General features: G+C 34.9%; 1 protein-coding gene and 1 pseudogene across 5 annotated transcripts in view; one reads left to right on the top strand and one right to left on the bottom strand.

Moving 5' to 3' along the window:
* Positions 1-25,445, bottom strand: part of Micu1 (mitochondrial calcium uptake 1) — a 174,382-nt gene that overhangs the window by 123,897 nt on the left and 25,040 nt on the right. For all 5 annotated transcript variants that reach the window (XM_040273763.2, XM_078040611.1, XM_078040625.1 and 2 more), the window contains 3 exons: positions 16,617-16,778; positions 6,117-6,291; positions 232-394 (listed from right to left, as the gene is read on the bottom strand). In XM_040273763.2, coding sequence (XP_040129697.1) covers positions 232-394; positions 6,117-6,291; positions 16,617-16,777 — 499 coding nt within the window. In that variant the 5' untranslated portion in view covers position 16,778. The remainder of the gene's footprint in view (positions 1-231; positions 395-6,116; positions 6,292-16,616; positions 16,779-25,445) is intronic.
* Positions 16,798-19,015, top strand: LOC101969679 (large ribosomal subunit protein uL23 pseudogene; annotated as a pseudogene).

Raw genomic sequence — 25,445 nt, 5'->3', positions numbered from 1 at the left:
ATAGGTAATGAATGAGACAGAGAGGCACAGTCTCCTTAGCCCCTACTCCTTGCCACACTGAACTGCAGGCTCCCCTCTTTTGTACTACTAAAGTCCAGTACAACACCTGACATGCAATAATTACACAGTGAATGTAATAATGCCATGGACTATAAAATTTATGCACCACAGATGTAAAATAGCCCATAACAAAATAAGTATCACAATCTGATTTTTCACTTTAGCACCTACGTTCTGGTTGTTTTTCATTGGGTGTTATGGATCGCACAAAATCTTGTGGAGTCATAAACACTTCTACTTCACCAGGCTCATTGATTACTTTCAAGGTGGCAAAGTATCGGAAGATTTTGTCTGGTGTGGAGTAGGCTCGGATCCTATTCTCATATTCCATCACCTAAAATTAGAAATTTAAAGAATGTTACTATATTTAAGCAATGTTCATATACTCCCATCTTTAATGCTCATTAATTTTCATATATATGTCTCATCTTATTTTTGGAGAAATTTATGTTACCACTCTTTGTATAATGAGGTTTTTTTTAATGTTACAAATAAGCCTGACTTAAAATTTTAAAAATTTCCTTCTTGTAACATACCATTTATAACTCAGTTGAAGCAATGTTCATGTAACTTTTGTTTAGACTCCTTTTTTTAAAAGAATTGTCTAGTTTCTTAAATAACTGAAAGCTAGCAAAATTTAAAAACATCATAAAAGAATCCAAAAGGTCTTAATAACATGGTGCAATGTCATATACATAGTAGCCTACAGGTTCTTAAATACCAAGTTTTTGAAAAAAGGGACTGACTTTACTCTTCTCACTTCTATGTAATTTCCTCAATCCTAAAAGAAAGCAGACTTGAGATTTCATGATTGTGAATAGTTATCAGGCCTTTAAAAACAAAGTACATTAAATGATGGCACAGAAAAATGAAATTACATACCATGGAAACTCAAATTTTAATAGGTCTAAAGCAACAGATTTTTACTTTTTTTTTTTTTTTGTACCGAGGATTGAACTCATTCAGGGGTATCTGACCAACATGTACTGAGCAACATTCCCAGCTTTATTCTTTGTATTTTATTGAGAGACAGGGTCTCATTTAGTTGCTTAGCACCTTGCTTTTGCTGAGGCTGGCTTTGAACTTGCAATTTTCCTGCCTCAGCCTCCCAAACCACTGGGATTATAGGTGCATGCCATTGTGCTGGCAAATTTTTACTTTTCACTACAGGATTAAGCAAACTACCAAACTACTACATGATCTTTTACATACAGCATTATTTACAAAGGGCTAAAGTTGGTAATGCACATAAGCAAATGTTTGACAACAAAATCAAGTATGTTGGGGCTGGGGTTATAACTCAGTGTAGAGCATTTTCCTAGCCAGTGTTGGATCCTCAGCACCACATAAAAATAAATAACTAAATAAAATTAAGGTATTGTATCCATCTACAATTTTTTTAAATTAAGTATGTCATACATTAATTAACAGTGCAACATATTAATATTGTATCTCATTCCCTTATCTGGCATATAAGCTCCTATGCTAAGCATAGAACATATAAAATATTATTCTCAATCATATATACTACTTTGGTGAAGACATTTATCTTATCTTTAATTTTGAATGTTGAGGTAGCCAAAAATAAATACTATATTATAAATGGGTACAAAATGTATTGAAGCAATAAAACCTAAAACTCATCAATTCATTAATGTTAAGAAAAACATTCATGTTTGCAATTTGTCATAATAACATAGCAATTCCAGTACAGCTCAGCCCTGACTAGATGTCACTTTGGGGTCATTGGTAATAACTGTTTAACAATGGTTTCAATATCACTACCAGATGTGCTTTTAGCAATTAAGAAAAGACTGCTAATTTATAACTACATGACAAAAATTCAATGCTAATTTGAATTAAAATCTGAATAGATTTCAGAGAAGACTTTATCAAAAGACTAAACATCGGCAAACAATAAATAGCTTTTCAAACCCTTAGAAGCTTTAAGACTTAGCCACAGTCATATAAAAAGCATTTTACATTAAGCTACAACTGTATGCTGGGTAATACTGACTGCAGAAGAAATATCTTTCTTTAGGCCATCTGGATTTCTCTTCTTCCTCTGAACAACAACAATAACAAAAAGAAAGTTTGAAATGTTTATGGTATATAAGCTGTAACTATTGCCAAAGAGGGCTTTCTGAACTAAAAAAATTAAATCAAATCATATACAAGGTACAAAGATAATATGTAAGTCAGGGATTTTAAAGCTGAACAATATGGTTTCCTTGTTATGAAAATCACTGTTATGCTGTTTAAAATTATTAATTTGATCACAATTTATGCTATAAACACATTTTGCTATTATTAATATAAACCAATGGTTATAAGTTTTTTAAATTTATTTTTTAGTTGTAGTTGGACACAATACCTTTATTTTATTCATTTATTTTTATGTGGTGCTGAGGATCAAACCCAGGGTCTTGCACATTTGAGGTGAGCACTCTACCGCTGAGCCACAACCCCAGCCCTATGAGTTTTAATTTGAAAAAAGGTCAAGGAAAGTAACAGATCTAATGCACGCCTATACTAGTAGAATGAAGTATAGTCATAGTGTACAGTGTGTGTTGTGTGTGTGTGTGTGTTTCTTAGCATTATGTCTTGGAGATCAGTTTATATCAAGTTATATGGAGCTGCCTAATTTTTTTTTTAAGAGAGAGTGAGAGAGGAGAGAGAGAGAAAGAGAAAGAGAATTTTAATATTTATTTTTCAGTTCTCAGCAGACACAACATCTTTGTTGGTATGTGGTGCTGAGGATTGAACCCGGGCCGCACGCATGCAGGCGAGCGCGCTACCGCTTGAGCCACATCCCCAGCCCCTGGAGCTGCCTAATTTAAGTAAGCAAGTTAGATGAAAAATTAAAACCATAATAAAGATTTCAGAATATTGGGTTGTGTGGTTCAGCAGTTGAGCACTAGTATGTGTGAGGCTCAGGGTTTGATCCTCAGCACCACATAAAAATAAAATAAAGACATTGTGTACACCTAAAACTAAAAAAATATATATTTAAAAAAAAGATTTCAGAATATAACATCTAAGCAAAATAACAAAGGCTTTGAACCAGAAACAGATCATTAAGGATTCTGGGACATTTGATCTAGAGAATAGATAAGGGAATCATGATAGTTCTTCCAAATATTTAACATATTTTCTTGAGTATCATTATATCAAGACACACATCATTAATAAAATTGCCCAACTCAAACAGATAAAAATTTGAGCATTATGTTTCTTACATGAACTGTTCCAAAGAGTAAGTAACCAGATACTAATTGTAACCAAACAATGAATGAGACATTCTTTTTAAAAAAATATTCCACTAATATATGAAAAATATTTGATAACATTAGAATATCACCATTTTGCAACCACAATGAATTAACAGATCTGGTTTTAAACATCAATAGCTGCTAATATCATAAAGAGAAAAGTAACTACATATTGTTGTCTCATGATTTAAAAAAAAAAAAAAGAAAGAAAGAAATCACCTCTGGTATTGCCACATGGATCAAATCTAAGTATGACTGAGCTGCAAAATCCAGTTGTCAATACTCAGGTACAACAAAGAGTAGAGCAACTTGCTGAATTGAATTAATAAGCATCAGTGAAATCTAGACCCCAGGGAATTTTATAGGTTAAATGGCCTGGATTCTGTCACTTGTAGATTTTCATTAAACTCAGAGGTACTTTACCACTGAGCTACATTTCCAATACTTTTTATTTTTTATTTTAAGACAGGTCTCACTAAGTTGCTTAGGGCATTGCTTAATTGCTGAGGCTGGCCTCAAACTTGCAATCCACCTGCCTCAGCCTCCTGATTTACTGGGTTTACAGGTGTGCACCAACATGCCCAGTTCACTTGTAGTTTAAGAGAATTAAAAGACACGAAAAAGACATACCATCAAAACAAAACAGGCAAGATTACATTATATGTCCAGGAATGAACATTTGAGTGATAAGACTGTAGGAATAAAAAGTCTGTTTTTTAACTGCTCAAGACGCCCAAAGGAAAGAAGGCCAAAGGGAAGAAGCAAGGGTAGTCATGAAGAAGCGGAAGGCCAAAAAGGTGATAGATACATCTCTTGAGAAAGGGCCTAATAATTTTCGCACAGGTCGGGATATCCCAAATGGACCTCATTTGCTTTGTCAAAAGGTCCCACTCCATCTGATTACAGTGGCAAAGGGCTCTCCTCCATATACAGCTGAAAGTTGCTCCTGCAATTAACCAGTTCACCCAGGCCTTGAACTGCCAAACAGGTACACAGCAGCTTCTGGAGGCCCACAAATACAGATCAGAGACAAAAATAAGAGAAGGAGCAGAAAATATTGGCCTGGGCCAAATCAGTGAGACCCTGTCTCCAAAAAAAATACAAAATAGGGCTGGGGATATGGCTCAGCGATTGAGTGCCCCTAGGTTGGTCCCTGGTACTCCTCCCCCTTTCCCCCCAGCAAAAAAAGTAAAAGTTGGATCATTTTAAAACACAAAGGCCAAATATTCTCTGTGAGTGTGGATGCTGACTCATAATAGGTGGGGTGGGGGGTGGGAGGTCAAGGTACAGCAGATTGGACAGGGAAGAGTGGGGGGAGGGGAGGATGGGAATGGGAAAGACAGCAGAATGAATTGAACATAACTTCCCATGTTCATATATGAATACTCGACCAGTGTAACTCCACATCATGTACAACCATAAGAATGGGAAGTTAGGGCTGGGGATGTGGCACAAGCGGTAGCGAGCTCTCCTGGCATGCATGTGGCCCAGTTTCGATCCTCAACACCACATACAAAAAAAGATGTTGTGTCTGCCGAAAACTGAAAAATAAGTATTAAAAAAAATTCTCTCTTCTTCTCTCTCTCTCTCTCCTCTCTCTTTAAAAAAAATGGGAAGTTTATACTCCATGTATATATGATATTCAAAACACATTCTACTGTCATGTATAACTAAAATAAATAAATAAAAGTTTAAAAATTTTCAGTTATTTTAACTCTGTAAAATGTAAATAAAGCATGGCTATAACTGAAACTATTAGCACAAGGTAAAGGTCAGCTTTCTTTTGAATTTACTCAGGGCAAAAGAATAAATAAATTTATCTTTATAGAAAAACTAATAAAGTCAAAAAGTATTATAAATAATATATATGATAACATAAAGCCCTGGGAAGACTCAGAAACCAAGAATCACTTGTGATACATAACTTCTGTTCAAATTAAGCTCAATCAGAAATGGATTTGAGGGCTAGAGGTATAGCTAAGTGATGAAGTGCTTGCCTAGCACTAGTAAGCCCCTGTATTTTTTTTTTTAAGAGAGAGTGAGAGAGAGAGAGAGGGAGAGTGAGAGAGAATTTTTAATATTTATTTTTTAGTATTTGGCGGACACAACACCTTTGTTTGTATGTGGTGCTGAGGATCGAACCCGGGCCGCACGCATGCCAAGCGAGCGTGCTACTGCTTGAGCCACATCTCCAGCCCGCCCCTGTATTTTTAATCACCAGTACCTGTCACCCCTGGAAAAAAAACTGGTGGGAATTGAGAAGACATATTAAACAACTGTTCATCATGAGTGTATGCTGAACTCAAATGCCTAATATCATAGGTATTATTATAATGAAATTGAAACTGTTTTGTGTATAGAAAAGCTACATAATAGCAGGTTGTGTTAATTACACAAAATCTTGACAGTAATCTGAAGTTTATGCTATCCTCAAAGTTACTCAGTTTTCTGGAAGTTATTTTTCCAAGAAAATTTATTCTCCCTTTACAACCTGACCTCATAAATCAGAAGTACTACAAAGAATATATGAGAAGATGAGCACTTAAAAGATCCATAAAGCAAGAATCAGTTTAGGTAGTTGAACTGAAAGAACTAAGGAAGAATATACTGGTCATTACTCCGTTTAATTTCACATTCATAAGTACCTTTGGCTTAGAACATGATGGAAAGTAGCAAAGAGGTAAACAGCTTAGAAATGAATATGAACCATTTAAAATACATAATAAAACTGCATTGGTCTACTTTAGGATATAATTCCAATTAACATAAAATTTTGTTCCATACTTTTCTGTCTCTGAATCCAGATCGTTTCTTCTTTTTTTCTTCTGGATAAGGCTCAAGACAATTATCAGCAGCCTTTTTTTCATGATTATAAACTTCCCCTTCATCTTTATTCTTCCCTTTATCATCAGTGTCATTCTTTAAGTTGTTTACAAATGGTGGAGATTCTGCATGGGCCCTAAATGTGCAAAAGAAAAATTTAGATTAATCATGAAGGTCCATTTATTAGCCAAACAAGCAGTCACAGATACAGTTCAGCAGGAGCAATAGCAATGAAATTTGTCAAAAATTCTACATGAAGAAGTTCCTCAAGAAACTAACAGTAGATCTACCATTTGACCCTGCAATTCTATTTCCAGTTACATATCAAAACAACCATAATCAGGATCTCAAGTGATAACTGTACACTCAGGTTCATAGCAGCACTATTTATAGTATTTAAAACATGGAAGCAACCCAATTGTCAATTTGTGGATGAATGGATAAACAAAATGTGTGTGTATGTGTGTGTGTGAGTTTGTGTATTTGTGTACAATGGAATATTATTCAGCATTTAAAAAGGAAATTCTGTCACATGCAAAACGATGAATTAAAGATGTTAAGTGAAATAAGCCAGAAACAAAAAGACAAATAATGTACAATACTACTTACATGAGTTACTTAGAGTAGTTAATTCATAGAAATGGAAAACAGAATGGTGATTACTAGGGGCTGAGGAAGAACAGGAAAGTTATTTAAAAAAACCCGTTTCACAACGAATATACTTCCAATCAAAGTATATACTTAAGAATGGTTCTATGATGGTAAATTTTATGTTAATGTTTCTCTTACTACAGTAACACAAGTACTTAAAGAAGAAATGGAAACCTACAAGAATAAAAACAATCTCTCTCTAACACACACACACACACACACACACACACATATACACACACACAATTCTACATGAAGACAACTGATCTGCTAGATTTTTGAGATCTATTCAATTATCAACAGCAAGCAAAAACTGAATGTCAGTAGAAGATACATTGGCAATTAAATCAGCAACATAGCCTAAAAAATTTTTCCAAACAACTTTAGTCAAGGTAATGGCTTCATTCCTTCAAACTCAAACAGCTCTTTGTGGGAAGCTATACTGAATGACCACACCATCCAGTCTTGATGTCTCTGGCTCTGACCAACCACTCCATTCACTGTGGCTTGGTTGGAGACGCACTCAGACAGCAAGGAGGTCTTCTTTGTGTGTATACCCCTAGGGTTGAGTTATACCTGTTCTCTTGTAGTCCTGCCCTTTCATGGATAGAACTTTCTTTCTAAGAACAGAGTCCTCCCAGTAAAGGCTGACTTCTGAATGTGTTTGTTCCTTCTTCTCTCCCCTCCCCTCCGCTCCACTCCTCTTCTCCTCCCTTCCTCTCCCTCCCCCTCCCCTCCCTCCTCCCTTCTCTATATCTCGAGCCCCCCTTTCTCTCAGCAGCCTCTAGTGACTTTCTCTTGCTCTCCCTTTTGGGGAGCCAGAGGCATACAGCCAGGAAAGCCGTCCTGAAGCTGTGTAAAGGTAAATCGTTTAAGAAGCCAAGATCTTCTTTTTGTACACCATTGCATTTATTGGTTCTGTAATACTTAATTATTTTATTTTTTCTGGCCTTTTAATTAATTTTTTATTTACACATGACAGCAGAATGCATTAAAATTCTTTTTTTAAATAAATTTTTAAAATTTATATATGACAGCAGAGTACATTACAATTCTTATTACACATATCGAGTACAATTTTTCATATCTCTGGTTGTATACAAAGTATATTCACACTAATTCGTGTCTTCATAGATGTACTTTGAATAATAATGTCATCACATTCCAACATCATTTATAACCCCATGCCCCCATCCTTCCTCTCCAGCCCCTCTGCCCTATCTAGAGTTTGTCTATTCCTCCCATGCTCTCACTCCCTATCCCACTATGACTCAGCCTCCTTTTATCAAAGAAAACATTCAGCATTTGGTTTTTGGGGATTGGCTAACTTCACTTAGCATTATCTCTCCCAATTCCATCCATTTACCTGCAAATGCCACAATTTTATTCTCTTTTATTGCTGAGTAATATTCCACTGTGCATACAGGCCTCATATTTTTTAATCCATTCATCTATTGAAGGGCATCTAGGTTGGGTCCATTGTTTAGCTATTGTGAATTATGCTGCTATAAACATTGATGTGGCTGTGTCCCTGTAGTATGATGTTTTTATGTTTTAGTATGGGAACGGTGGTTCCATTTCCAATTTTCCAAGAAATCTCCATAACTGCTTTCCATATTGGCTGTACCAATTTGCAGTACCACCAGCAATGTATGAGTGTACCTTTTCCCCCACATCCTCGCCAACACTTATTGTTGTTTATATTCTTAATAGCTACCATTCTGACTGGAGTGAGATGAAATCTTAGAGTGGTGTTGATTGGCATTTCTCTTAATTGCTAGTGATGATGAACATTTTTTCACATATTTGTTGACTGACTGTATGTCATTTTCTTAGAAGTCTCTGTTTAGGTCCTTGGCCCATTATTGATTGGGTTATTTGTGTTTTGAGGTGTTTAACTTTTTGAGTTCTTTATATACCCTAGAGATTAGTGCTCTATCTGATGTGTGAGTGGTAAATATTTGCTCCCAAGATGTAGGCTCTAGGGGTTGAGGCTGTAGCTCAGTGGTAAAGTGCTAGTCTCGCGTGTGTGAGGCACTGAGTTCAATCCTCAGCACCACATAAAAATACATAAAGGTACTTTGTGTTCATCTAAAACTAAATAAATATTTTTTCAAAAAAAGATATAGGGGGCTGGGGATGTGGCTCAAGTAATAGCTTGTTTGCCTGGCATGTGCACCACATAAATATAAAATAAAGATGTTGTGTCCACCAAAAACTAAAAAAAAATATTAAAAAATTCTCTTAAAAAAAAAAAAGATGTAGGCTCTCTATTCACCTCATAGATTGTTTCTTTTGCCGAGAAGAGACTTTTAATTTTGAGTTCATCCCATTTATTGATTCTTGATTTTAATTCTGGTGCCAAAGAAGTCTTATTAAGGAAGTCGGGGACTAATCCCACATGATGGAGATTAGGGCCTACTTTTTCTTCTATTAGATGCAGGGTCTCTGGTTGTATTCCTAAGTCATTGATCCATTTTGAGTTGAGTTTTGTGCATGGTGAGAGATAGGGGTTTAATTTCATTTTGTTTCATATGGATAGAGATACTACACTGCATTATCTCTAAAAAGAGAGCTGAATTGATATAGAGGTCAAATATCAAGAACTGCTTTTACTCAAAATCAGCCTGAAGTGTTATCATTAATTTTGATTATATCATGGTGTATATTATCTTTGGGCACTTTTAGATTCAATCAAGGCCTTTCCTATATATTTTAAAGGATATTTTCAGAAAAGCTAGCTATTTGGAAGTGAGCAAAACTGATCTAAAAAATTAGTATACTAAAATCAGTCAACTTACGATTGTGATTATACAATCTAGATTCCAATTTACAAGGTATTTAAAATGAAATAATCTACAGAATGAAGGTGTCATTTATTTCAATTAGTTTCTGCAAACATTGTGAAACATGATTACACTTGACTATATTGTAGAATATGATTTATTTGTGAATCTTTAGTTTTTCTTTTTCAAATAAAGCAGTAAAAAGTTCCCACTATATATTAAAAAAAAACTTCTTATAGTATGCAAGCATCAAATTTTTTAAGCAAAGTCACACCAAAGTAGAAAGATAAAAGCATTAGCTGTCATAGTCACAGCATTGGTACTGTACTGCACTACAGAAGTAAGCTACATGGAAAAGATTTGGGGAAACATATTAGTACAACCACTACAGCAATCAGTGCAGAGGTTCCTCAAAAACCATCATACCACCCAGCTATACCACTCCTCCATATGTATTCTAAAGAATTAAAGTCAAGGGGCTGGGGTTGTGGTTCAGTGGTAGAGCACTCGCCTAGCACATACGAGATGCTGGGTTCGATCCTCAGCACCACATAAAAATAAATAAAAATAAAGGCATTGTGTCCATCTACAACTAAAAAAAATTTTTTTTAAAAAGAATTAAAGTCAACATACTATAGCAATACACGTATACCTATGTTTATAAGCAGCACAATTTACAATAATCAAATTATGGAACCAGTCTAGATGTCCATCAGTAGAAAATAGAAATTATAGTATATATGATAGAGTTTTATTCAGTCATAAAGAATGAAATTCCATCATTTGCAAGAAAATGGATAGAACTTATGAGCATTATGTTAAGTGAAATAAGCCAAACTCAGAAAATCATATGTTTCCCCTCATATATGAAAGCTAGACAGAAAGGGGCGGTAGAGCTGGGGGTGGTGGCACCTCATGAAAATACAAAGGAGTTGAAAAGAAGAAAGAGACCAGGGGGAAGCAGGAAGGGAAAAGAGGAGGAGGTACTGGAGAATGAAACTGACAAATTATATTGTTATATTTGTGCATGTATGAATATATAGCAATGAATTCTACTATTACAAATAATTACAATCAGGTTGGGGTTGTGTGGTAGAGTGCTTGTCTAGTGCATGTGAGGCATTGGGCTGGATCCTCAGCACCACATAAAAATAAATAAATAAAATAATGGCTAAAAAAAAGAATGCTTCAAAAAATAATTACAATCTACCAATAAAAATAAGCTATAAATAAATTCAAAAATGAAAGGAGGGAAGAAGTGAAGGAGGAAGGAAGGAGGGAAGGAATGAAGACACTTGAACTAACACAAAGAAACAAAGAGTACCAGAAATGTAAAATGTGTGGGTAAATGTAATAAAGTTTTTTCTCTTTTTAGAATTTCTTTAAGATAAGGTGATTCTATAAAGCAAAATTAATAACAACAACAACAATGTATTATAAAGTATATAAAATATTTAGTTATAGCATGTATAACAATAATATAAGGAACACAGAAGGGAAATAAAAATTATATTATTGAGCATATATATATATATATATATATGAAGTTATATAACTTTTAAAATTTGTTATTTTTAGATATACATGACAGTAGAGTATATTTTGACGTATTATACATACATGCAGTATAACTCATTGTATTAGGATCTCATTCTTGCAGTTGTACATGATATATAATTACACTGGTAGTGTATTCATATATGAACATAGGAAAGTTATATCAGATTCATTCTACTGTCTTTTCCATTCCCATATCCCCTCCATTCCCTTCATTACCCTTTCTGTAATCCAATAAACTTCTATTCTTCCCTCCCCTATCTATTGTATGTTAGCATCCGCATATCAGAAAGAACACTTGGCCTTTGGTTTTTTGGGACTCGCTTATTTCACTTAGCATGATAGTCTCCAGTTCCATCCATTTACCAGCAAATGCCATAATTTCATTCTTCGTTATGGTTGAATAATATTCTAATGTGTATATATCATATTTTCTTTATCCATTCATCTATTGGTTCCATAGCTTAGCCATTGTGAATTGAGCTGCTATAAATATTGAGGTGGTTGCATTACTATAGTATGCTGATTTTAAGTCCTTTGGGTAGGAAATTATATAACATTTAAGGTAGGATATGACAAGTTCAAGATGTATGCTAAATTCTACAGCAGGAACTGGCAAACTATGGCCCACAGGTCAAATCCAGTCCCCTATTTGTTTTTGTAAGGCCCCTGGTTTATACACTCTTAAATAACTAGAATAAAAAGAAAAATAATAGTTTGTGATAAAAAAGATTATATGGGCTGGAGTTGTGGCTCAGCAGTAGAGCGCTCAGCTAGCAAGTGCAAGGCCCTGGGTTCAATCCTCAGCACCATATAAAGATAAATAAATAAAATAAAGGTACTGTGTCCAACTACAACTAAAAAATAAATTAAACAAAAAAAGATTATATGGAATTCAAACTTCAGTGCCCATAAAAGTTTTACTTGAACATGGCTACATTCATTCATTTGTTATTTATTTTTCAGCACCAAAAATCAAACCCAAGGCCTTGCACATGTTAGGCAAGTGCCCTACCACTAAATTACATCCCCAGCAACATTCTCCCTTTTTTAAAAACTTTATTTTGGAGACAGGGTCTAGCTAAATTGCCCAGGCTGGCCATGAATGTACCATCCTTCTGCCTTAGCCTTCTAAGGAGCTGTGACTATAGGCATGCATCATCAACACATTGCTCATTCATTTCCGTGTTGTCTATGGCTGCTTTTGCTTTATATAGCAGTAGCAACAGAGACTATAAACTGGGCCATCTAAAACACTCACTATCTGGATCCTATGGAAAGTGTTTGCCAATCTTGCTTTAGAATAATCACATGGAAGGGGTCGGAGAGAGGGAGGGAGAGAGAGAGGGAGGAAGGGAGGGGGGAGGGAGGGAGAGAGAGAGAGAGAGAGAGAGAGAGAGAGAGAGAGAGAAGGAAAAAGCAAAAGAATGATCAGAGCACACTATATACATGTATGGAAATAATAAACTGGGTGCAATGATCATCCCAGCTAGTCAGGAGACTGAGGGAAGAAGGCTATGAATTCAAAATCAGCCTGGGCAACAGAGCGAGATCCTAGTCTCAAAATAAATAAATAAATAAAACAAATAAAAGGTTTTTTTTTTCCCCCTTCCAAAACAATAAAATGAGAGAAGACAGAAATAAAGAAGAGAGAAGCAAATAAACTCAGTATCTTAAATAATTAAGTAAAAGAAGTAAAGAGTAGTGTCAACAAATAGAAAACAAATGTCAGGATGGAAGATTTAAATGAAACCCATTTCAGTAATTATGAGAAGTGAAAATGGTCTAAACACCTCAAATAAAAGACAGAGGTTATCAGACTTACACAAATAGTAAAGCCCAAAATAAGTTTAAATACAAAGACAGAAATAAGATATGCCATACAAACCCAAATTAAAAGAAATCTGGAGTGGTTGGATTAATATGAGACAAAGTAGATTTCAGAACAAAGAATATTACCAGAAACAAAATGAAATGTTTCTAATGTTAATTGGGTCAATTCTTCAAGGAAATATAACAACCTTAAATAAGAATATACATAATAACAGAGCTTCAAAAGAAATGTAGCAGGGCTGGGGATGTGGCTCAAGCGGTAGCACGCTCGCCTGGCATGCGTGCGGCCCGGGTTCGATCCTCAGCACCACATACCAACAAAGATGTTGTGTCCGCCAATAACTAAAAAATAAATATTAAAATTCTCTCTCTCTCTTTCTCTCTCTCCCTCTCTCACTCTCTCTTTAAAAAAAAAAGAAAAAGAAATGTAGCAAAAACTATATTTGAAGGTTTATAAGTTCTCTCATCCACAAAATTAGAGAAAGCATATGGAATAAGACTCTTTAGAGTCAGAAGGGAATCACAATCTGCTCAAATATTTATAGTATAACCGTACAATTTAAGCCACTTCCTATAAGGCCACAGGAATTACAATCTCCACTGCCATTTATAGTGGCACACTTTTCACTTCCAGAGAACCTTGGGAAGGACTGCAGTAAAATTCAAAAGTCATACTGCATTACAAGAAAAATTAAGACAAAATGCTAAAGTCCAGGAGCTAAAAGACAAGGGTGAATGGATCATCTTTCAGATAGATGCATTTGAATTTTTCTTGATTCAAAGAAAGAAAACAAAGCAAACTAAAAAGGTTATTTTTAAAAAGAACTTTAAACCTCATTTCTTATTGAGAAAAAAAATTCCTGCTCATAGTTTCTATATGGTATAACAGAGGCACAAGACTAACAATCTTACAGTAGAAAACCCTAGTGGTAGGTATATTTATGATCTTGAAACATTTATAAAGTTAGAATCTGTAACAAAGACATGTATTAGAAAAGTTCTAATATTAGCAATATGTTGTCAATATACAGATTTTTTGCTTTTGGATATTTAAATTCAAAAATTATAAATATCATACCAACAAAATGTAGATTTGTTTCCTTTATGTAACATTTCAAACTACCCTCTTTAAAAAAAATTTTTAGTTGATGGACCTTTTTATTTTATTTGCTTATTTATATATGGTACTGGGGAATCAAACACAGTGCCTCACATGTATGAGGCAAGTGCTCTACCACTGAGCTACAACTCCAGCACCCCTCTTATTTATTTATTTTTTTATAGAACAGCAGTGGGAATAACTAATGTGGGGGAGAAGCTACTGAAAGATCATAATACCAATTAGAAATAATGATGTGTCTAAAACAATAAACTGTAGGAAACACAAGAGAAAATCTTTACATTTGGGGACAGGCAAAGATTTTCTAGACAGGAAACATAAAAAATAATGATACACTGAACTTGGTCAAAATTAAAAGCTTCTGCTCTTTGAAAGGCATCATGAAGGAAATGAAAATGCAAGCCATTCACTATGAGAACACATTTATAATAAATATCTATCTGCCAAAGGTTATATCCAAACTACATAAAGATCTTACAGCTCAATAAGAAGGAAAACCATTCAATTTTTTAGTGGGCAATTCAAACACATACTTTAATTTTTTTTTAAGAGAGAGTGAGAGAGAGAGAGAGAGAGAGAATATTTTTAATATTTATTTTTTAGTATTTGGCGGACACAACATCTTTGTTTGTAATGTGGTGCTGAGGATCGAACCTGGGCCGCACGCATGCCAGGCGAGCGTGCTACCACTTGAGCCACATCCCCAGCCCTCAAACACATACTTTATAAAAGATGGCATCAGAAATGACCAGCAATTCCAAGAAAAGATGCTTAGCATCTTTAGCTATTGGGGAAACGTAAATCAAACCATGGTGAATTGCTACAACATTCCCTCTCTAGTATGACTAAAAGACTGATAACACCAAAAACCAGTGAACAAATTAGTCTCATGAATTGCTGGTAGGAGTGTATAGATGTACCAAACCAGTGGAAAACTGGCAGTTTTGAATGAAGTTCAACATATATTTGCCAAAATCTAGCAACTTCACTCACAAGTATCTAATTAAAAGAAATGGAGACTTATAAATGAGCTTCAATATAGTTTATTAATGAGAGCAAAAAATGCTGGAAACAACCCAATTGGCCTTCAACTGGTAAATGGATAACAAGTGGCAGCATATTCAAGCAAAGAAATACCATCCAATTATAATTAAGATTCAAATTTCTGATATATAGTATAAATTTCAAAAACATTAGGCTAAGTAAAAGAAGTTAGATCCAAAAGATACATTTTTTAATGATTTTACCTATATTAAGTTCTAGAAATGCAGAACTGATCTATAAAAATCAGATAAGCAGTTGCCTAGAATGGTGCATAGTGTTGAGACTAGGAAGAGGCACGAGAGGACATTATGAGTAAATAGAAATGTTTTCTTTGTGTATGAGTGTACGTGTGTGTTGCTGGGGATGAAACCGAGGGCCCTGTGCATGCTAAGCAAGCTCTCTATCCACTGAGATATATCCCCAGTCCCTGGAAATATTCTATGTCTTAATTTGGGGGTAGTTGCACAATTATATACATTTGTCAAAACTTACTGAACTGAGCCAGGTGTGGTGACACATGACTATAATCCTAGTGGCTCTGGAGGCTGAGGTAGGATTGTGAGTTCAAAGCCAACCTTAGCAATTTAGTGAGGCCCAAAGCAACTTAGTGAAATCCTGTCTTTAAATAAAAAAAATTAAAAGAAAAATTATTGAACTGGCTGGGCAAGATGATACACACCTGTCATCCCAGTTCTTAAGAGGCTAAAGCAGAAGGATCTTAAGTTCAAGGGTTGCCTAGGCAACTTAGCATGACTCTCCCAAAATAAAAATATAAAAAGCACAGGGAATGTAGCTCAATGGTAAGAGTGCTTAGAATGTATGAGATCCTGGGTTTAATCCTCAGTACAATATACAAACATTTTTTAACTGTCTATCTAAAATTAATATATTTTATTGTACATATTTTCATTTAACATAATTAATAAAAAATAATAAAAATGTAATCTTTTTGAGAAAGTTAATCATGTTAGCAACTTTAAGACAGGGTGAAGTGGGTAAAAGATAAAAAACAAGAGTTAGTAGAATCAGAAAAACAGTACCTATATATTTCAAGAAAGAGAAGACTATACTAACTATATTTTCTCTTCCCTCCAGGGAAGTTTCAATAACAAGAAAAGAAATTTATTAGGTGACACAAATACTGAGATTCATCAGTTAATTTCATGTGTGGTTACTAGATTCTGAGTCTCCCAAAGCACTCATTTTCTAAAGCAACTACTGACATCCCTATACCATTATGAAAAATGTTCAGCAGGGGAGACAAGCAGACCTGAAAGCACTATGTTTTCTATTTATTGCCATGGCTGAATTCTTTAAAATATATTATTTCATAGACTAATACTATTAATGTCAAATGATTTGGGTAATAACTTTTGATATAAAGTTAATTCAGAAATCAACTCCATTCTAACAGAGACATTTGAAAAAATATAAGTTCACTTAAGAACAAGATGGTCAGATAACACTCACCTTTTCCACAAGAGACCAGTACTTGCAGTTACTGCGGATGCTCCCAGGAAAGCCACCATCATTAGTCTTCGCCTTGTCTGGGTGGGCTGTGATGCTCCATGGTACCATCTGGAGCTCACAGCCAGTTCCGCCAAGGCAGAAAGTGAGTTAAGACGAAACATCCTGTAAACAAAAAGTAGAAATGTCGCCCTTAGCAGACAATAACAATAGTATTAGCACACCAAAAAAACAGTGGTTGAGTACTCATTATGGCAGACACTATTCTAAACACTTTGCATATATTATCTGATTTAATCTTTAGGCCAATCTTATAGGAAAAGTACTACTACTTATAAACCCAAAATATCAAAGTATAATTAGAAGATAGAAATCACACAATAATTTGAACAGGGAAAAGTTTAATATAAAACACTTTTAATTACAACAGGAGATTAACTACCCAGGAGTAGAGAAAGGAAGCAAACCCTACTTCTAGAGCTGACACATGACAACAGAAAAGACCAACTCTGTGCAAAAGTGCCACTCCTACTAGAGGTGAGAACATCATCTTGTGTACAGGACACAACCATGGATGTTTGAGAAATCTACTAAGACAATATGCCAGCAGAATTCACCAGAAAGTTACTCTCTGTGATACTGGCACAAGACACCTACTGGGAGAACTCATGACAGCAGAATGTGTTGGAAGGTACCTTTCTGGATGCTGGGGAAAGCCACACATGGGAAGATGCCACAGTGTATAATTATTGGGAAACCACACATGGGTGTGTTACCACCAAAACTCCCACTGAATGTTCCACTAATCCTTGCTTGACACAGGAACAAGCAGCACACAAAGGAAACCCCTTCTCCATTGTCTCCCTTCTGACAAAACTAAACAATAATTGGCAAACAGGACAATGGAAGACAAATTTAGAGCTGAAAAGCAATAGATCAATAACTGGCACCTTCATTTTACGTTCTTGCTCAAAGTATGCAGCTAGGAAGTGATGGATCCACAATTTGAATCCCCAAGTGGACTGGCTCCAGCGTTCCAGGTTTTCTTTTTTTTTAATATTTATTTTCTAATTTTAGGCGAACACGTCTTTATTTTACATTTATGTGGTTCTGAGGATTGAACCCAGTGCCTCACGCATGCCAGGCCGGCATTCCACCACTGAGCCACAACCCCAGCCCACATCCCAGTTTTTAATGATTTTTTCCTATTATGATGCTGATATTGCTTTTGTTAAAAACAATTTTTTAAAAAAATATTTATTTTTTAGTTGTAGGTATACACACAATATCTTTATTTCATTTTTGTGTGGTGCTGAAAATCGAACCCAGTATTGCCTCCCGAATGCAAGGAAGCACCCTATCACTGAGCCACAACCCTAGTCCCAAAAGTAATTTAATCTTTCTTACTTTCAGGCCTATGGAAGCCCTTCTCCACCAGATTCTTTCATTTCATATTTAAAATTTCAGTAAAGAAAAAAATCCTGGGCTGGGGATGTGGCTCAAGTGGTAGCGCGCTCGCCTGGCATGCATGCAGCCCGGGTTCAATCCTCAGCACCACATACAAAGATGTTGTGTCCACCGAAAACTAAAAAATATTAAAATTCTCTCTCTCTCTTTAAAAAAAAAAAAAGAGAAAGAAAAAATCCTTTAGTATTTTAATAGGGTTTTTTTTTTTAAGTTATAGATGAACATAATACTTTCATTTATTTCCATGGTGCTGAGGATCAAACCCAGTGCCTCACGCATGTAAGGCAAGTGCTCTATCACTGAGCCAAAACCCCAAGCCCATTATTTTGTTTTATATTAGAGACATCTGGGACATTTTCCCAAAAATGGTAACAAAAATAAGGAAGAGAGGGAAATGGGAATAGGAAAAATAGAATGAATTGGACATAACTTTCTTATGTTCATATATGAATATGTGACCAGTGAAACTCCACATCATGTACAACCACAAGAATGGAATCCTACTTAGAATAAGTTGTATCTATATGTCAAAATACACACTACTGTCATGTATGCCTAAAAAAGAACAAATTTAATTTTTTTTTAAAGTGAAGGAAGCTTCTGCCCCTTCCAAAGACAAAGATAAATCAAGGGTTTTAAAGGCCAAGAAGGCAGTTAAAACCTCTCCACGCTCCCACCACACACAGGTTAGCTGCCTTTTGGCAGCCCAAGATACCATATCTTCCAGAGGCAGCCCAGAAGTCCTCCCAAGAGCGCCTCTAGGAGAAACAATCCAGCTTCATTACTATGCCATCCCTAATTTCTCTCTGACAACTGAATCTGCCAAGAAGATGACAGAAAATAACACACTTGTGCTCACTGTGGATGTCAAGTCCAACAAGCACCAGAAGTTCTATGTCACTGATGTAGCCAAGGTCAATACTCTGATGGCGTAAAAAGGCATAGGTTTGGCTTGCTCCATATTACGTTGCTTTGGATGTTGCCAACAAAAATGGGATCATCTAAAATTAATTCAATAGACTAATTAAAAAATGTACATTTTTTCATCATTTAAAAAAATCTACATTAGTTCATATTATTTAATAAACATTTACTCTCCTATCCCCCATCTCATAGACAAAAGACTTTTTTCCTACTGGGAAAATACTGGGACTGCAGAAGGGAGCCACCACTTCCAGCAAGGTTTTCTTCATTTGCAGTGCTAGGGATTGAACCCAGGACCTCACAGGACCTCACATATCCTAGGCAAGTGCTTTACCACCCAATCCCTAGAACAGCATAAAATGTGATCAAGTGACAGAAACATCAGGAGTATTCCCCAAAAGCCTTAGGATCATTGTGGGTACTCCACCCAGAGAATTAGTGGAAAATTATTACAGCCCCCTTAGACAATGACCTGTGGCCACAGGTCATTCTTCTATTCCACCAAGTAGACTAACGGGAAAAGGAACATTTTTTTTTTCTGTTTCCACAATCTTTTTGTAGGAATAATTTATTCAAATTATACGAAGTATCTATGACCTCCCATCCTTTTCATTTTTCTCAAAGCATAGTGTATTGCTTCCTGGTTTAAATCACCCTGCACTTGGTGTCTATCTTCCTAAGGCAATCTATTTGTTCAAATATAAGTTTGCCTTTAACACTTGTCTTTGAATGTCCTTTAAACTATTTTTTTTCCCTCTTTGTAACACACAGTCAAGCACAGGGCTTATTACATTATAGGTGTTTAAAATATCTGTTTTAAGCTTAAAAATACAACACCAAGGAGGCTGTTCCTTATATTTTCTTCCTATCAGAAAACTTCTGATGTATTTATTTTTCTGGTTTTTTATTTTTTGATTTTTTTGGGCTTTTTTGTTTTTTTGTTTTTGCACTGGGGATTTAACCCAGCGCACATAATCACTGAATCATGTCCCCATCCCTTTTCATTTTTAATTTTGAGACAGGGTCTTGCTAAGTTGCCTAGGGTCTCACTAAGTTGCTGAGCCTGGCTTTGAAATTGCAATCCTCCTGCCTCAGCCTCCCCAGTTGCTGGGATTACAGGCATGCAACATTTTAAATTAACATTTAATTTTTTAAATTAACATTTCCCAAATCCACACATGCATTCACATAAACAGCACTGCTTTGGCTACAGCAAAAATGAGCACAACTAAAACATACATATCTGAAGGAAACATTATTCATCAATGACAACAGAAAGAAAAAGGCATTTGGAAGTTTTCAATGTGAAAACATAATCAATTCAAAAGCTGGATTAAGTGAAGTGGTATGTAAGGCTGGGAGTTTTCAAGAGCTGATCAGATGTGGACATATGACCAAACAGGTAAGCCACAATCACTAGAGAAGATTCTTTGAAGGCCAAACCGAAAATTTTTATCACATATTTGAAAGAAGACACTCCAGCTCTTAAACAGGATTACAACACAGCAAAAACACCATTTAAAGAATATCAATGTAGGGATTAGAGGTATAGCTCAATGGTAGAGCCCCTGCCTAGTATGTGTGAGGTGCCCAGCACTGAAAAAGAAAAGAAAATAACTAATCCACCAGCAGTGTAGTAAATAAATTGCAAAGAATCAAAGGCAGAAAGCTATGATGTGGTAAATACAGTCAAAAGGCAACTAATAACCTAGATATTAGATGATGTGTATATTAGATAAGGATACCAAAGAAATAAAAAAAAAATAGAATTGAACAAAAAATTTCCAAAGAGAAAATAATCAAATATATTGTTTAACATAAACTAATATCTAATTGCATAGCAACTATGAAAATAAAAAGAATTAAAAAGATATTAAAATCGTAATGGCAACACTAAAGAATATGGTAGCAAGTGAAATGGATTAGGAATCCAGTTACCTAACATCTAGTTTTAATTATAGTACTAAACAGCTGTGCACAAAGAAAAACTCATCTCCCCTCTTTCGGAGAAAATTTACCAATTGTTCAAATCAAAGAATTGCCTACATGACTTTAGATTCCTTTTATTGCTTTAATGCTCTCATGAAAAACACTGTGGGGTTGTTTTGTTTTGTTTTTGCTGGTGAAAAACACTATAGCAAAACATTCTGTTTCACAGGGAGAGGGATTTAATATTATACATTCAAAATTTATTAGTTTTGAAAATCCATTTCTGTGTTATGGCTCTATGGGGTTTCAGACTTCACAAATCCTGTTTTACTAACATTCCACTTAAATTTTGATACTACAATTCAAATGCTGATATCTATACTTCATTTCACTGCTTGGTTTTAATCTCATTCCCCAAAGTATACATCAAAAGATATATCTAATCATCTTCTCTAGTGGAATTTTCATAGGTGTCAAGTAAATAAAACTTTACTGAGTACAGGCTCTATTATAATTTAATCTCTAGCTCTGTGGGGGGAAAACAGAGCTAGTTAATGTATTAAGTTTTGATGAGAAACAGATTTAAGCATATCAGCTTTCCAACTGAGTCTGGAAAACTGAACAGGCCAATTGGCAGTCATTATAAAATAATGAAGATTAACATGGACATTTAATGATGAGGTTAAATTAATTCAAAAGCACTACGTCTTTCTTTCCTAACACCTTGCCACCTAAATGCTAAAAAAAGGCATGCCTCTTCGGAAATACTTTGATGTGAACTGAAGAAAAGATGAAGAGGTATTTCTAACCAAGAAATGTCAAGGGAAACAACTGATAGGTAATTTTGTTATCAAAGAAAAGCATTGTCTAACCAACAAGAAACTGCTGGAACAAGACTGTTAGAAACCTATAACCATATATCATTGTTATGTTTCATTATCTATTACATTAAGACTTTTAAGTTCAATGCATTCATTGTTTCTGGTACATTTCAAACGTGCACAGGACTGGAAATCATCTAATTCACTCTTATTTTATAAGTGAAGAAATTGATATCTGAGTAAGGTTACGGTTTACTCATAGCTAGTTAGTACAAAAACTCATAATAGAGCTTAGAATATCGCCAGCCCCCACCTTTTTAAATATTTATTTATTTATTTATTTTGGGGGATACCAGGGATGGAACTCAGGAGCACTTAACCACTGAGCGGCATCCCCATTTTGTATTTTACTGAGAGACAGGGTCTCAATGGGTTGCTTAGTGCCTCACTGGTGTTGAGGCTGGCTTTGAACTCATGATCCTCCTGCCTTAGCCTCCCGAGCCCCTGGGATTCCGGTGTATGCCACCGTGCCCAGCTATGTTTTTATTCTGAGACAAGGTCTAAATTGCTGAGACTGGCCTCAATCTTGTGATCCTCCTGTCTCCTCCGCCTTCTGAGTAACTGAGATTATAGGCGTTCACCACTGTGCCCAGCTTAGAACAAACTTTCAATAACTATCCTCAGCAGAATAACCACATTCTAAAAGATCAAATGCCCAACTATAGAAAGTTAAACAATGATAAAATAATGTAATAGAATCTAAATACTAAAAAGTGATAAATATAAAATATTAAAACATCTCTTCACAAGCCAACAGGAGGCCCCGATAAACAAAAAAGTTGGGAAAAAAGCATGTATGGCTCTGAAAACTCTGAAAAGATACTTAAACTTACTCATGATAGGAGAATGCAAATAACAACTAAACTGAGGTGCTATTTTTTTAATGTATTAAGTTGGCAGTGAATGAACATTCCTTTTCCTGTATAAGATATTATTAATCTTTTCCATTTATATTATGGGTAAAACTTTATATCTAAATTAATTTGTATATTCTCTACAACAAGTGAGTTGATGATCATTATTTTTCAAAAGTTGATCACTTTTGTTCTGTGAGCTATTAGACTATTAAGCAACATGTATTATATTTTGTTCCACTCTATTACTCTTCTTGAGGCCTCATCTTTTCTCCACTGCAAAAAAAGGGGGGGCATTCTTGTCATCTAGATTTGGTTTAGATATAAAATAATAATTTTATATGATGTATGATGTAATACTCACTATTCCATCCCAATGCTATCTTTTAGTAGAATGTTATTTTTATTAACCAACCCCACAATACCTACCAAAAGGTTTAAAACGTTTTCAACTTGAACCATTTCAATTATTTTCCAAATTAATTTAATTAATCAATACCGATGCTGAAAGGAAAATTTTTTTCCATCCAAAGTTTTGTTTTCTACAGGTTGATTATATTTCAAAATGAACAGATTATCCACGAATTACAGTACTAAAAAGAATGATTTATTTTAAATAGCAAAAAAGTTCTCAAAAATATCCCACAAGTATTTCATCTTCACACACAATCAAAAAACAAGATTACATTATTATTCTGCTACATTTTCCTTTGATAACAGAAAAAAAGAGACATCTGAAAAGGTGAAGGAAATATAATGGTAAACAAAGTGCCAAACTTTATTGCTAAAATTACAGTTGCCAATTCAATTGAGGCATCATGACATAATTACCTTGTTGTTTCCGATAACACAAATTGATACACTTTTTGTTAATATACTTTCTTAAAGCTGCAACCTAGAATAACTTATTAAATACACATAGGGTAGTACAGAAAATATAAACAAGTGCATTTATTTTGCTGATATTTGCAATGCTGCTTCTTCACAGAGAGTGCGTGCTTGTTATTCCCAAAATATGTACATAACCTATGAAAACAATAGTTGCCATGAATGTAGGAAGAATAAATGACAGAAAAAAATGTGCTTATGCTATGGCTATATTTAAGATTTATTAAGCTAATGACAGCAGATTAAGGAGATTTTGATTAGTGAGCCAAGTTATTCCTTTTGCAGACTACAAGAATTATTTTAATTAATAATTTCATAAATGATTTCATATTAAGTTTACACACCTATGCAGCACAATAAACTAGGCTTTGTAACTGCAAGGCAGCTGAGTATTGTAGGAAGGCAAAATAAAATTTTAGGCATTAAGCATATTCAAATATTTAATCTAATACTTTGGGCAATTAAACTTTCAAATTTATGTCGACTTAAGTAGAAATATAGTAAGATTAATATACTAAGTAATTTTAAATATGACTATGTAAACAGGATACTAATCTGGAAATTAGTATAGTCAAGTCTCTGGCTTGGTTTTACCACTCTTTCTAATTGTCCAACTTAGACGTAACAAACAAAATTAACATTTTTCTTCTCTACTATTTTTAGGAACATCCTTTCTTAAGGTTCAGTTGAAATCCTACCTTATCCATAAAACTCTATATTTTATATATATTCATAATTATATGTTGTATATAAAATCATTACCACTTGATTTTTTTCTCTGAATTCCTATACAATTAATATTCTGTACTTTTTAAAACAATATTTCTCTCCTTTTTAGAATTTTTTAATTATTTATTTATTTATTTATTGTTGTATTGGGAATTCAACCCAGCACACTCTGAGTTATGTCCCCAACCCTCTTTACATTTTTGTTATTTATTTTGAGACAGGGTCCTGCTAAGTTGCCCAGGCTGGCCTCAAAACTTGCCATCCTTCTTGCCTCAGTCTTTCAAGTAGCTGGGAGTACAAGCAAGTTTCACTGCCCCCAACTAATTCACTTTAGGGTGTTATCTGACAATAATTATTTAGGATGGCCTTGTTCCTTCAAAACATACAAAATAGGTTTATATTTTATTTCTCTGAAATAAACTCTTATAACCAGAAAAGGCTTAGAAATAGGTACCACCAATTCCCTCCATTTTCCATAATATTATCACAGAAAGAATAAGGAATCTACTGGTCACGCAGCTGGCCAGTAGTACAGCTAGGAGAACCTAAGCTTTTTGTATCTACTCTACTATAACTGAACAGTATTACTTATTATAACTGTTGGGGATATAACTTGAAATTCACTAACTGACACTGGGAATATTTTAAGCTTAAATACTTCATATCTTCAGATTTGCAGTCTTCTTTGAAATTGGCAGTAGTATATAAAAATGACTTCATAAAGCCAGGCACTGTGTCAAATACCTATAATTCCAGCTGCTCAGGGGGCTGGGGCAGAAGAATTGCAAGGTCAAAGCCAGCCTGGGCAAATTATTTATTTATTTTTTTTTTAAAGAGAGAGTGAGAGAGGAGAGAGAGAGAGAGAATTTTAATATTTATTTTTTAGTTCTCGGCGGACACAACATCTTTGTTGGTATGTGGTGCTGAGGATCGAACCCGGGCCGCACGCATGCCAGGCGAGCGCGCTACCGCTTGAGCCACATCCCCAGCCCCAGCCTGGGCAAATTAGGGGGATCCTTTCTCAAAATACAAAGGAATGTGTTAAGTGCAATGAAGTACTCCTGTATTCCCAGCTACTCAGAAGTCTAAGGAAGAGGATTCTAAGTTCAAGGCCAACCCTGCCAACTTCCTAGATGGTCTCAAAATAAAAAATAAAAAGG

This window comes from Ictidomys tridecemlineatus, chromosome 1 (genome assembly GCF_052094955.1).
Source record: "Ictidomys tridecemlineatus isolate mIctTri1 chromosome 1, mIctTri1.hap1, whole genome shotgun sequence".
Lineage (NCBI taxonomy): Eukaryota > Metazoa > Chordata > Mammalia > Rodentia > Sciuridae > Ictidomys > Ictidomys tridecemlineatus.
This window is presented reverse-complemented; position numbering and strand designations above follow the sequence as displayed.